Source organism: Poecilia latipinna, unplaced genomic scaffold (genome assembly GCF_001443285.1).
Source record: "Poecilia latipinna isolate Pla-1442-1.1 unplaced genomic scaffold, P_latipinna-1.0 Scaffold1330, whole genome shotgun sequence".
Classification (NCBI taxonomy): domain Eukaryota; kingdom Metazoa; phylum Chordata; class Actinopteri; order Cyprinodontiformes; family Poeciliidae; genus Poecilia; species Poecilia latipinna.
Window position 1 is genome coordinate 166,421 of NW_015113946.1, and position 14,899 is coordinate 181,319.

At 39.0% G+C, this 14,899-nt stretch overlaps 2 protein-coding genes across 5 annotated transcripts in view; both read right to left on the bottom strand.

The window, feature by feature from the left end:
* lyn (LYN proto-oncogene, Src family tyrosine kinase) overlaps window positions 1-5,147 on the bottom strand; it is a 22,102-nt gene extending 16,955 nt beyond the window's left edge. Inside the window, exon 1 of one of the 3 annotated variants that reach the window (XM_015055677.1) lies at window positions 4,863-5,147. Coding sequence is in view for 1 of the 3 variants with exons in the window: in XM_015055679.1 (XP_014911165.1) it covers window positions 2,551-2,702 (152 nt within the window). In the remaining 2 variants the exon portion in view is untranslated. Of the gene's footprint in view, window positions 1-2,550; window positions 2,885-4,862 lie in introns of those variants that run through there. The other 2 variants (XM_015055679.1, XM_015055678.1) reach the window with 2 other exon arrangements.
* Window positions 5,148-5,811: 664 nt separating this feature from the next.
* On the bottom strand, window positions 5,812-10,713 carry pkia (cAMP-dependent protein kinase inhibitor alpha). 2 transcript variants are annotated; one of them, XM_015055681.1, is made up of 3 exons: window positions 10,404-10,713; window positions 9,056-9,273; window positions 5,812-8,218 (listed from the first exon to the last, which is right to left on the bottom strand). In XM_015055681.1, exons 2-3 carry the CDS (start codon window positions 9,216-9,218, stop codon window positions 8,145-8,147), a joined length of 237 nt encoding a protein of 78 aa, XP_014911167.1. In that variant the 5' UTR covers window positions 9,219-9,273; window positions 10,404-10,713; the 3' UTR covers window positions 5,812-8,144. The 2 variants fall into 2 exon arrangements, with proteins under 2 accessions (XP_014911167.1, XP_014911166.1); XM_015055680.1 differs by having other exon boundaries at window positions 7,272-8,218; window positions 9,056-9,246; window positions 10,404-10,710.
* Between the last annotated feature and the right edge of the window lie 4,186 nt (window positions 10,714-14,899).

A 14,899-nucleotide genomic window follows, 5' to 3' on the forward strand; every position in this document is an offset into this window, starting at 1 on the left:
GGAAAAAAAGACCCCAGGGGAAAAAAAAAAAAAAAAAAAAAACCCCCACACCAAAAAAAAAAAAAAAAAAAATCATGCCATCAGAAACGTATTGGCACAAGACTGGCTGGAATATTTAAACATTTTTCCTGTCAGAAACGTCCCCTAGTGGACATGGGGGTCTGGGCAGGGAATTTCCTTTGCGTTACCTCGCAATAATTTAGCAAATACACCCTGGTCTATTTTATATACAGTCAAAAATGTCAATTTAAAATTGAATATATATATATATATATATATATATATATATATATATATTGATATATATATATATATATAGTTTGATAGAGACAGACACGCATCGACAGACAAACTGAGCAGCATCCCATATTTGCGTCAAGGTGCGTTACAATTCTCAGCACTTGTCCCTTCATGGGCTTTTAAACAGCACCTCAAAAACTGAAGTGATAATCATTTAAAATAGCACAAAATAATGTTAACAACATATACAAACAAAGAGTGAAACATAAAACATCAAAAATTGATACAGTTCTGTTTTTGACATAACCAGAGTGTTTTTTATTTTATTTTATTTATTTTTTTTATGTACTAAAACTGGTTACGGACTTTAAGTCAACAGGAAGTGAGTTCCAAACTGCAGATCCTCTCACGGACGGAGCGCTTTGAGCAAAAGTGGCTCTTCCGAAGGGGACCTTACGATTTCCATCTAAAGCCGCTCTATATACGTACATTTAAAGAGCCTGAGTGAAAACGTGCCAACTCTTTAATGCCAAAAACAAGTGATTGAAAACTGATTTATTCACTGCATGTTTATGTCTGTAAGGTTGAGATGGAGCTGCACATGAAAACGGCCCTTTAAACCATTCAGACTACCAACACACACAAAAAGTGTCAGATATGACTTAATCACCCCTTGATAATCCACGGGATAATAAACAGTAACTTTCTTACGGAAGTGACCTTTTTTTTTTTTTTATCTTAGAAGGGATGAAAGCGATGGAAAGCCCATGATTGACCTGCTTTGCTTTTGCATTTTCTGCATAGGTTTGCGGTCCATTTTTATCCTCAAGAAAAAGCCATAAAACTTCAGATATCTCACAAATTTTAAAATGAATAAAAATAATAAAATATTAACATACATGAAAAAACCTTTATGAAAACCTTATAGCAGAAAGTACGGTGGTGGTGCTCTAAAACAGGACTACAGTCAGTAGAGTCGTTGGAGAATGGAAGTTTACAATGATTGTGTGCAACGACGACCAGAAATAGATGAACATTCAGATACATCCAATGTAAAATTAGAAATATTAGACAGTGCTTTTTAACTTGTTAAAGTATGAAATGAGACGTGGCAATATAAAAATATTTATGATCGGCTTTACTTCCACAAAGCAGTTGGTGAGTTTGTATATCCGTAGAGCAGTCCCAAAGCCGTGGGTTTGATTCCAGCTTCTCTCTGCTGCATGTCAATGTTCTTTGGTAAGTGAAGGCCTGTGTGTGCGTGTGTGTGTGCGTGTGTGTGTTGGTTAGTGCAGATGGCCGAATGTGGTTCTAGTGCAAATCGCTTTGAGTTGTTATGACTATGAAAGCGCAACATGAAATAAGTCCATTTACCATAATGTAGAAATATGATTATTGTTGCATTTGTTGTTCTTCTTGTGTGATTCATTCATCCTTGCTCTTTATGTTTTGTTTGTTGTTTTTTGTTTTTTTTCTCCCTCTGCAATTAAAACATTGTCATGTCTTCCGGCCTAACAAAGCGAACCTGACGACAGCAATAAGTCTGGAGCCAATTTAGCGTCGTTGAATGTTGCATCTAAGCATAGGTTATGCTTGAAATGTTCTGGTGCAAGCGGCACACTTTGAAAATCACATAAAGTAACATTTTGTACATTTCTTGTACATAGAGAAAAAAAACCCCCCGACAAAAACAACGGTGCTTCATCGGTCAAGTGTAATAATTGTTTTTTATGGCAACGATTGAACAAATTCACTCAGATTTGATCAAAAATATTCAGCAGTATGTATATTTCCAGTGCTTACAGCTGCGTTTCTGTGCACACCACTACATTGATTTCAGTCTATCTTGGTGCCATTTGATTAATAACTGGTTCAGGTTTTACTTAGCAGGCTTTCTGTGTCATCCAGCAACTATAAATTCCTACAACAAAAAATAAAATCAAACATGGGGTGCCTCAAGGTTTCCTTTCTGTGCCTCTTGCACTCAACATCTATATTTTCCCCACTGACTCAGATTATGCTCATCATAAGTATGTCAGTTACACACTATACTCCTGCTTCAACATACGATATTAGAGGACAGCAGTCAACATTCCAATGTCATTAATAATTTGATGGGTCTGATGTTACTGTCCAACGTGTTACAAGAAAACTTTCCATTCCTCCGTTCTCAAAAATACAATCAGTTAATTGTTACGCAGTCCACAGCATCTTACAGTAGATGGTCAATTCAAACACATTATAGAGGTTTAAAATTGGAGTGCCCCAATCAATCAATCCCTATTATTTCCTTAATTTGAGGTGACATACTTACATGTGACTTCGCTCTGATCCACTGATCTCTTCTGTGTCTGCAAAGAATCAGCCACTGTCCCCTTGCGCTGCGCTGTGAGTGTGGTTTGACTGAAACCGCCGACCACCACGTCACATCTATACATGCTGTGGCCGCAAAGCTGCTGCATTTGGACATTTTGTCTCGGGCAAAGAAGCCTAAAACTCAAGTTGTTGGTCTAGTTTGTCCTCAGCTGACCTCAAACATTGTGATTTTCATTGAAGCAACCGCGACTGCTGTGCACTTTATTTTTGGCAAGAGGCTCAGTCGTCTCTGTAGCCTCACCTGCTGTGCAGGTTTTAATTTTTAAAATGTTAATTTAGCAATTTGGACCTCGAGTGTAGACTTTTCATCCAGATCTGAAAGCTCTATTTCGCATGCAGTTGAATCAACTTTGTGTTGTTTCACGGATATTGTTCAAGTTTTTTCAACGAGATAAGTTTGAAACATTTCAGGTGTGACCTTTTAACACATGACAGCGTTAGTTATTTAAAAAAAAAAATCAGTATTGGTCAGGCTTTTTAAAAAATATGTTATGGGACAGAAACCCACAGTCGACGCAATCGGTTCATCCCTGATTCAAAGTCAGTTTAATACACTCCAATTTGATCCTGGTTAGAAAACAATGCAGTTAGCCTGATGTTTAAATGTTGACATTACTACTTTGGTGTAGTTCTTGTCTTTAATATTCTTCAAATATGCTTCTCAGTTGTCCTTGTAAATTGCCATAAATCACTTTCTTTATCTGTAGTTTAGCACAAAGAAGCGTGTCTTTACATGCCTTATCAATCATTAACGTTAAAAACGTTGCACCTTCTGAACCAATGTCACGTTAGTCGATTTTTGTTCACCCTGCAGTTGAAGCCGAATTCACAGAAACCCTTCCAGGGGTGCATCTAGACTATTTTAGAAGTGATGATCACTGATAATCTTGGGATGCCACATCAAGAAAGAAAACTGTACAAAAGTTTCTTTAATGTGTGACATCAGAGACCAAAGGGTTACGTTGGCTTGGATATTTTTTCCAAGACAAAAAAAAATTTTTTGCCCCCCCCCCCCCCCATGTTTAACTCATATTTATGAGCAATATTGGGCGAAGGTCATCATTTATGTGATTGATTACATTTACAAGCACCAAAATAAAAGGTGCGTCCGTCTCATTGTTCCTATTCTAAACAGGAAGCAAATCTAGATCAAATCTAGGTTTTAAACGTTCATCTTTCTAATTGAGGTCATTTTTAAGAAACCTGTTAGACTTTGATGAATTAGTTTATCAGAGCACATTCGGCTGTTTTCAGTCACCAAATACCTGCAAATATTTGATCGCGTTGAACTTGGCAGGTTAAAACACCAAACTAGTTTTTATTCACTTAAACTAAAAAAAAAAAAAAAATCAAGTATATTGAAAACAGTGTTAAACTTACAAATTAAATTTTTGTGATTTAAAAAAAAAAAAAACCTAACATTTAAATGAACTTAAGTTTCACTTTTACAGTGTAGCAATGAACTCAAACACCTGATCTGGTAAATCTTTGACCCGGTGACGGCGACAAGTGACTGAGTCCATCTTCAAGGCGTCTAACATTTCCAGATCTTTCCTTCAGATCTACAAATATTTGTGCAAAGCTTAAAATCGAACAAGTTCTTTTTTTAAATATTATTATTATTCTTGACTACCTCAAAAGAATCATTGTTCTTCCTAGAGCTGAACTTGTGTCCACTGATGTCACTAAAATATCCACATGGAAGTTTGCAGAGCTCAGTTTGGCTGATTACCGATGTTTAAACAAGAGAACAAGGGGGGCAAATGTTCAGAGGAGCGCCACAAAGATTAAAAGGAAGCTCAGAAACCAAAACCGCAGTGGGCAAAATCGAAGGGAGACATGCAGCTGGGTCTGGTGTGTGTGTGTGTGTGTGTGTGTTTTTCATGCTGCTGGTTCAGTGCCTCTGCTGTATTTTTAACATGACAGGCGGTAAACAGCCGGAAACCGGAGAGTCGAGATGTGGAGCCTGCGCTCGCTCTCCCGTGTGCCACACCGTGACCAACGCACAACCTGCTTTTAGCAGCGCTCCCATGAGAAAGGCAGGGAAAGACGGGACGACATGCAGGCGTCTTCGAGATGAACAACTTAAGGTTTCATTCAGAAACTCTTAAGAAAAAGGCTGGTCGTTTTTGCAAACTTGGCATCTATTAACACATTACTTTATCTAACAATCCAACTATTTAATGCAAAAAATTTCAATTCAACAAACTGATTTTAAACACATTTGACCCCCAGCGGTGTCTTACCTCCGTATCCCTGGTGAAGTAAAGCGACCGCGTTGTTTTCCAGTCTGTAGAAGTTCCTTAACTTTTTTTTTTCTTCTTTTTTTTCTATTCCTCAGAATTGCCCTTCGTCCTATTCATTCGAGCGCTGACACACACTGACACACACGCACAGCATGACAAGAGGGTCACATGGCCGTCGTGGACAGCTACGGCAGAATGAGGAACTCAGAGTAGCTGCTTGGGGATTTTTCTATCTTACCCAAACTTCCTGGTACAATTGTCTAATGATTATTTGCATAATCAGCAACTGACACACACACACACACACACGCTGCATTTCTCATAGAATCTGCAGCAACAGATTCCATTTGCCAAACACCTCGTGTTAAATGGGACCTTTTTAAAACCTCCAAATAATTCTCCTCAATGCCTTGCTAAAGTATTCAATCCCCCTTTTAAACTTTTCCATGTTTTAGTACAAAGAAAAACTTTATTATGTTCTGTTTGAGCTTCATATGATTGCCTAAAAGTTTTGCAAGATGCAGAAATCAAACTTGACACCCGCTCAGGGCGGACACACGGTGGTGGCAGCATCATGCCTTTCTTTAGGTTAAACAGAGAAGCGGATCACAGTCAAACGGGGAAAACGGATTGATAGCGGTGTGTAACTCCAGTCCTCAAGAGTCACTGTGTTGAGGCTTTTGTTTTTTTCACACCGCACCATTCAGATTTTCATTTGTAAAAATAAAAAAGACCCATGAATCTTTTCCTTCCACTTCATAACAATGCACAAATCTGTGTCAAACTCCCAAATAAATACATTGAAATCTATCAGTGTAGCATGGCGCAAAGTGAAAATAAAAACTTTTCAAAGGAACTGTGTCTTTATTCTCAATTCTGCCTCCACGCTCCCTGCTGGTCGAGCTGTGGAACTGCAACAACACAAGTAACTTTCTCCCCCAGACTCCTCTTTTCTTTTATTGATCATTTATTAAACTTTGTTTAACATAGGAAATAGAAAATATACTTACAGAGAGTCTGAAAGAAAGAGGAAACCATGCAAATATTCTACATGTGGAATTATGACGAGCAGAATTAGAAATGACTCACAAATCAAACAACATGAGAGCTACAGTATGTTTGCTCTCTACAGTATCGTCGTGGTATAGGAGTCAGAGTTGAAGCTGTAGTGAAGGGGGGTTGGGGGGGCTGTGGTGTGTGTGGGGGTGGAAGGACACATGCAGATGGATTTATACAAATAATGAGCTTGTATCACATTTTTATACAAATGAGCAGGAATGCTATTCAGCCAAACATTCGCACAAACACACACGAGTTAGTGTTCCTGGAAGATCTGCTGACTGTTGCATATTTACATTTAGGAGTAGTTTGTCGGTTTTTGGCCACCGCGCTTACCACTGAGAGGAAGAAGAAGAAGAAAAGAGAGACACCACTGCAGCTGAGGTGATCTGCACCTGTCCTCTAAAATAATAAAAATTAAACGTGTTGCTCTTTGGACCAGGAAACAAGTGGACAGAAACTATCAGTGGGGGAGGTGGGGGGGGTGAAAAGAAAGGAAAGACTCTACAGGCCAGTCAAAATGCATGGACAGTGTCCTACCAGGAAAGACAATCTGGCTGTAAATGTGACTCACCCTGAAAAATAAAGTGAATTGCATCTCAAAGGTCAGAAGAAAAATCACATTGTGTTTTATTACCTTTTCGGAATAAGGAAGTGTTACTTTTATTGTGCAAATCAGTAGAGAAAACAACAAAAAAACCACGCCAAGAAGACACAGTGGTAACGTTTCTAATTTAACAAGGCAGTACTACAGACGGGCCTGAAAGTGCATTCTTCCTTACTGCCAGAAGGTGGCGACTCCTTGGGTTGAAACGGAAGTCGGTAGGTATTGAAGTCTAAAAGAAGAGCTGACCCCACTGATTTAATGGTTTACATTGAATCCAAGTGTGGTATACATTAACAAAAATAATTCTCTAATAATCCATGTATGATCTGAAGCACAATCTACACCCCACAGTGGCATTCTGTCTCTTTTAATAAGCATTTTTTTTAGCTTTGTGAACTAAGAATATCAATAAGTGCTTTAACCAAATTAACATGTATTGAAAAGCGAAGCCACAATCACAGATGGTTGCATAATTAACTTTCCGTCAGCACCTAAAAGGTCACAGATTAGCCCTTTTTATGCATCACGATGTTTTTAGCACACAAAATGACTTCCCTGAGTCTCATTTGTATTCAGTAACACAGGAGCAGCGGCCTTATTCGTTCTTCAGAAGTTGAAAGTGTATTTGTGACTAGGAGTATTTTTGCAAAAAAGAAAAAAAAAGAAAGCTTTTTTTTTGGTTGATAGGATAAATAGTGAAATAATTTTTTTTAATTATTATTGTATTATTATTTTTTTCCTCTTTTTTTTTTATTAAATGAGACTGACCCTTGACCCTTGACCTGTATCCAGATATATAATCTTCAAGCAAATGTGAAAGCAGTGGGGTTTTGATGCTTTTGTGAACCGATGAGCTTGATTCTTCTCTAAAATTTGACTTTTCTTCTTCTCTAACGCAGCGCAAAACTGAATAAACGCATTTCCGAACCTGACAAACTACTCATGTAAGGCTGTGATAATACTTGCATTATTACTGTAAACGTGTAAAAAATAAAGATACGCATTTTAAAGGACGCGTCACGTCACTCTTCTTCTGGAACATCTCGTTCTCTGCGGAAACAATTCGGCATGAATCGAACTTCCAAAGCTCCGTGTTTCAGTTCGGCTGCAGCTGAGTCCATGTCTCTCTGCTTTAGCGTCGGCTCAAAGGAAGCACAAACCATTAACTGGCAATATACAGCCTCTATCGGCACCACTGCTTCTACAATCATGCTACTCCCACTGTGACCCATTATACCAGCATGTCTCAGTGGTCCTACAAACTGCTCGGACTATTACAGAGCACCATTTTCTCCCTCCTTTCAGTCCTTCAGCCTGTGTGTGTATTGAACCACAAAGACTGAAAGCTAAATTTGTTTGAAAAGAAAAAAAAAACAAAAAAAACTACCACTTGTGTACTCCCGACTCTGAAAAGCATCAGTCGTTCCACTTCGCAAGATGCACCGAGCGATCGCATCTCGACGCCTCAGCAGGGGCGAAGGCTCTGCTTGAAGGCGTATCCGCGGCGATGGTCCTAGCCTCCAGCCGCCGGACTGTTTCGAGCGAACAGGTCCACTGTGACGGAGACTTTAATCCGTCCCGCGGCGCGCCGTCTGGTGGAGCGGGGACGTGGGAGCTTAGCTGTTCCTCTGCGCTGCGTCTCGCTGGGCTGAGGCAGAGGAGCTGTGGCTGTCCTCGGCGTCTTCTTCGTCTGCGGAAGAAGTGAAGAACGTTCACACTCTGGACCAAGCAAACTACGCCTCCTATGTTTTCTTCCTCCATTTGGAAAAGCCACTGGACTCGGTTAATGACACGGTTGTGCGATGTAGGCCTTGACATCCCATAGGAATGCAAGTTAATGATCAATGAAGTCCTCTAAAGTTGACTGAGTTCATCCATCGGATAATGATTAATTGATACACTTAAAATTTTCTTAAAAGCATGAATTTTTTTCTTTTATCAAAAGTCTGTCAAATTTTTTTTAAACATACTGAATTAAAATCAACTCAATTTTAAAGGGCCAGTATTATGCGTCTTCCATTATATAGCACAATCAGGTAAGTATGTCACCAGCAGTTGTTTAAAAAAATGGTACATATGTCAAATACAACTTAAAAAAACATCTTGAAATTGGGTTTCTGTCTCTTTAAGAAACTCCCGCTCTTTCTGAAACTCCATCTTTAGGAAGTCATCAAATCTTAACAACTTTTTTACCAGCGTTGCTCTGAGTCGTAGCTCGTAAAATGAGTTCAGCTGCTGCCACAGCTCCACCAGGTGTCTGCTAAACTGCCGACGGCTAGTCTGAAAGAGCTGAGTGAGAAAGTCGTGGGATCTGGGGCTCTCTGCGAGGCGGAAGCAATGGTTGCCACGGGAGATTACAATCAAAGCAACACTCCGAGGATTTTATTTTTTTGTTTCTGATGAAGGGAAAAACATTACAACATAATGTAAACCTCAGATTTTTTTTTTTGCGTAAAACTGCACCATTAAACATCATTGTCTGTCTGTTTAATCTAGACTGACACAGAGACATAGTGGATTAATTTACCTCCTCCTCCAGCGTTGATGTGCAGCTGGGACAGAGACAGGGTGAGGGGCAGCTCTCGCCCGTCAGGGTCGGTGGGACTCTGCAGGATGTCGTGCAGGGCGTTCCGGCGGCCCGTCCTGCCAGAGGCGATGAAGTCCGCATACGTGCTCTCAACGTCAGACATCTTTCACGCATTGTTCGGACAGCAACACCTGGAACAACGAGAAGGCCGCCTGGATCTTCAACAGTGTTTTACTCAGCAGTAAAAAAGCAGGAATTTGTTGTCGTGTAACTTCCTGTGAACTTATTCCAGGTTTTTGTTTTCTGAAATTATTATGCTTCCAAAATGAATCGTGTGTTTCTGGGCCACCATAAGTTAACTTAGAATTGAAGAGTGAGAGGAAAAATTACAATATTTTCAAAATTTGAATCACTAAAAATCTGAAAGTTGTGACACGCCTTTACTGTTTTATGCGGCCCTTTTTCTCTGATACCCCTAAATAAAAACCATCTAGAAAATGTCCACCTAGGGGTGGCCAACAACAGAGCCACTTTGGACCAAAACAAATTTATTTTTCAATTCACTAAATACAGAAATATTTTCTTGAAGCGAATAAATAGTCCCCTATATTTATAAATATATGCTGTTTAGAAATTTGTCACTGCTGCCACCAACTGTTTTGGGGGGGAACTGCTCTTATTTTGTAGGTGCGCTCTGCTGGTAAGCTACGGTGACAACAACCACTCGCTTGGCATCAGTCACAGGAAACATGAAGGAATATGTTCTTAGAAATTGGATGTTATAAAGGAAACACATTTACCAGTAGAATAGGGAATATTCAAGGTTTGGTGTTTTTGCAGTGCATGAACAGGGAGACTGGTTAGTGTGGATGGAAATCCTGGAGGAAAACCTGCAAGACTCCTGGAGGTTCTTGGAAATTGAAACATCCAACAAATGTGTCAGAAGGACTTGAAAATTGCTATTTTCAGACACAATTTTAACTCAACATGCAAAGCTGGGAGACACATGCCCCTAAAGACTTGCATGAAATTAGAAACAGATTTATTATTATTATTATTATTATTATTAGTTATTTTTAATGTTATCTATTTTATTTTAACATTGTTTTTCTTTCCTCTTGCCTGTTGTTCTATGGCAGACAGTCCGCATGAAACATATTAAAAACGACAAAAGTGAGATGATGTGAAATGTGAATCATAAACACATAGCAAGGGTAAATCCTCAAATTCAAATTAACTGCACAGACGGAAGTGGCCATATTTGTGGGAGGTCGCCAATAAATTCCCACTAAAATCTAGAAGGAGGAGATTTTTAGAGTGTTCAAGGCCTGCTTAAAACGTGTCTTACCTTTTACAGACAAAGCCACCACAGCAAACAACCCGGAGCTACATTTTGTCGGACGTGATTTCAGGAAACGGAGCGCGAGAGGCCGACATCACATCAAACGATCCAGATAAACAAACAAAACGCAGCCAAAGCTGGAATTGAAGCAAAGGTTACCAAACACCCCGTGGGGTGGGGGTAATAATCCCAGCACTGTACACACTAAAAATCGCGAGCAGTCACGGCATTTCAGACCAGAATCACATCAATAGGACGCTTTAAAAAAAAGTCCTCAGTGTATCCTCTCTGGACGCTGCATCTTCCTCCTTTCCAGCCAATTAGCGGGCAGCAAGCCGCGTCTGCGCGCTGATTGGACACAGCACACAAAAGGATGAGAGGAGAGAGCGGAGAGCAGCACTGAGGCTCACGGTGCGTTCAGCGTCATTGTTGAAAAAACTAAACAAAAAAGCAATTAGGCCAATCAATGCGTTTCATATTGAGTATAGTGAAGGAACATAGGTGCGTTCTAGTGCTTCCAAGATACTGTAAATCGGTTAATTTAGGAAAATTACACTATAATTGATAAGGAAAACTGGTGATAAATATGGCCAGAGCTGCCAACGAGGTATATACCGTAATTATTGTAAGGACTGATGATTAGGCGGTTTTCCACATCGCTGGAACTAAGTGAATTTGACTTTGTGCGTAATAATCACAGTTGAATTGGATTGCATGTAATTAAATAAGTTGAAATTATTGGATCGTATTTGCCTGAATATGATTGATGCAATTATTATATTTTTATACAATTTAATTTAAAATGCTTAAAATTAAATATTGTAACTAATTCAATTTTCTTTAAATTGATTTTCAGAAATGCATCTGAATTGGTCCTATTTGTCTTGTAAAGGGTCTAAAGATGACATTTCATGATAATTGGGGGCCACATAAACCAAATGAAACAAAGTCAAAGTTTTGACTGGCCATTTTAGCAAGGGGTATGTTTTCCTTTTAATATGTAGATTTGCTGCTGTTTTTATGATTATTGTCCTGATTCATGGCCATGCTTCTGATGTCTTCCAGCCTTTCTCTATTTTGACAATTGCAGCTCTATAAAGCTTATTTTTAGATTTCTTGACTCACTCACACCTGCTGATGATCAATTAATTGCTGCATTTAATTAATAATGCCAGGTACTTCTATGTACTGAGTATATTCAAATGTAAATGTTTTTTTCTCATACCATTGTAATTAAATATAGATGTGCTTATGATGATAATAATAGATCAACTAGTGTGGTAGTAAAAAAAACACAAATAAAAAGGTGATTCAAACATTACACCTGAATGCAACAGAGAGCAGAATACTACAGAATATGCTGTAGCTTTATATGTACATTCATTAAATGAATGTGTGGGAGTTTGTTGTGTTTAATCTAATTAGTACGACTTTAAAAATAACTTTGTTTTCAGGCTGGTTAAAAAAAGGGGAACATTTTGAGTAGTACAGATATTTATTTCCTTAGTTTTTAACTGAAGTTGTATTCAATGGTGGAGCGTGTTTATCCTGGAAGAAGAATAGTTTCTTTGTTTTAGCTGGAAACTCGTCACAAAAACATAGTTCTAAGCTATAAGGGAGAGTTATAAGATAGAGACAAGATTCTGCAAAAAGTCTACAGGTACAAGAATGAAAAAGCAAATAAGTAAAAAAATAAAGATGAGTGAAATAAAGACTTTTACCCTTATTGTTACAAAAGAGTATGAACTTCTGATTTTAGGTCTTAATCCAGACCTACAGAGAATGTTAATTATTATTCTCTGTAGCCACAGGATGGTGCTGCTGTCCGTTAGAATAGCACAGCTTCAGTTCTTGATCCTGCTAGTCTATTACTGCAAAAGCCACAATGTATGCAAGGCAGTTTCAGCGGATTATGGGGTCTGTTCTCGTAAAAAAGCGTAATTAATTATAGAAAATCCTCCCTAAACCCTAAAGTAGGAGGGGTAAACGTTGGGATTATGCAAACTTACTGTCAACACCCAGCCCCACCGTGTGAGGAGCATTGTGTCCCAATGTGTCCCTGCAACTTGAATGAGCAACGCTTTGCTCAACTTTAATTGCCATTTAAGCAAAGAAGAGCATTTGTGTTTTTTTTTTTTTTTCATGGATCAAAAACAACATAAAATGTCTTCCAGGCCCTCATTAGCCAATCAGGGTTGTCGGTTCTAACACCAGTCAACTCCATTGGTGCTGGTGTTGCTGCATCAGGATTTAGAAGAAAACAGTGAAATAATATTGTGAGGAATTTGATTCTTTCAACCTGCATGCATCTTGCTTCCTGTTTCATGTCTGCTGGCAACAGTTCTTCTTTATCTACTCTTATCCTTGTCACGATTTGACAACCTCTAATCTGACTGGATGCAGTCTGAAGGTTCAGGACATAGTCATGAATTCAGGATTATTTTTGCTAATTTCTGACTGCAACATGAACTTGTTTACTTGCATAAATGGAGATGCATATTAAAGCCCACTTCAAAAACAAAAAAAACAAAAGCTCAATTGACAATTTATATTTCTGAACTGTAGTCAGGCCTTTCAGACCGTTTTAGCAGGACAAATAAAACTCGTACCAGGTTCAACCAGATTCCAAGGTCTTCTGCTTTTGTCTGGTCTTTAATGTTTTCACGATGTTCATATTTGCGTCTAATAGAGCAGATAAAGTTGGCACAAAGTTGTATCCTAAAATGAGCAATACTTGTAAATATCCACGATTCTCTTTGTGGCGTCTTGGCTGATTTGCTTTGATTTCCCATGATGCCACACTGTGAAGGAGCGTGTCAGAAGTCTTGCCTTAAAATACCTCCACAGGTCGGCCACCATGTAAGAAAAATTAATGTTATTAATGAACCCAGTTGTGTCTTACAAAGAACATGGAAACATAATCTGGGCTTTCCCAAATGGCTCAAATCACAGCAGTTTTCCTGTATGAAAAGAAAGCAATGCAAAATTCCCTAAAAAAAATATTTCTTTTATGATTCAGACATTTAATAGAAATAATTTACTTGGGTAATCCTCACTGACTTGAAACAGGAAAAGTTTATAATGTCAGACAGTGAGAACAATGGAGTTGTGCTGTGGGGGTTTTAATATAGTGTATGTAGATATTTCAGCGGAGCATGCACGAGTTCTGATTAAGCGCAGACTTCATGAAACCTTCAGGCAGCGTCTTTCCAGAGTCATGATGCCTTCCTGATGGACAATAAACAGCTTCACTGGAGCAGACAAGAGACTTGCTTAAGGGAATTCATTTTTCAGACGAGGTCAGATGAAACTTTAATGTCACCCACTGAGACGTCGGGTCATTAAAGCAGCAAAGGCCCAAGCATTGCTAGGAAAAGGGTGAGACGACACATAAAGAGGAGTACGTACATTCAAATACATGAGCACTGTTTCAGCATACATGCATCCTCTTTATGTTTGGTAGTTTGGTTTGTGTTAAAATTGCTACTTTCTGAGGCATCACAATGTGACATTTTGGAGGAGATGTGTGTGGTTAATCGGAACATCCACAGTCATTTCTTGCTCAATGAAGCAAACGGTGCGTATGAGCACAAGCGCGTTCAAGATTTAGCTTGCCATTGATGCAGTTGGCTGTGTGGCATTTGAAAATAGCTTTCAGCTGACTGAACAATGAGCTGCTTGACAAAGGGGAACAGAGAGCAGAGCAGACAGAAAGAGACGGGAACGGATATAGAAAGAGCCAGATTTGGACAAGATGAAGAGGATCTGCGTATCCTCTGATTTACTCCGTTCAGCTAGATTACAAACTTTTCACAGCCTCCTTTTGTTGTCCATCCCCGCCGTGTTAGAGGCTTTGTCCCAATTTGGCATGTGTGTCTGCACTTATTATGTTGTTCCCAGCCACTTCAGCACAGAAACAGGAGTTCCCTCTCCTCTGTTTTGGAGGCAGAGTGAGATTTGCGTGAGATATGCTAAAGGTGAGACCAGTCGGGAACGGAACTTGTTGTAGCTAAACTTCATTCCATGTTAACAAGCTCCAATAATGTGCGATAGAGACGATGATGGACCCAGTCCACAATGTAGAACAGGCAAAGGAGGCAAGTGAAGGTGAATAATTTACTTTAAAAATATCAGAATACATGATTTACAATCAACAAGCGAGAGTGGGAACGAACGGGGGATAGGGTACATGAGGATTACTGGAGAAACCAGCAGGAGGTTTCTCCGGTAATCTCTCCAGAGAGAGAGAGAGAGAGAGAAACATGACGATAAATAAATGATAAAGAGTAGATATAATATAAAATAAGTAAGAATGGACTGACCTAAGGTAAAACAGAGGCAAAGAGGATCTAAATCAAAACAAGAGTAAGACAATGATTTATCAAAACTATAAAACAACCCAAAATCCTGACACTTGCAGGAAATAGTTATTTATTGTGTTGATGTTGGTATCAAGAAAAACCCAAACGGTGTGGGTGTTTCCCTCCTTTTTTTTTTTTTTT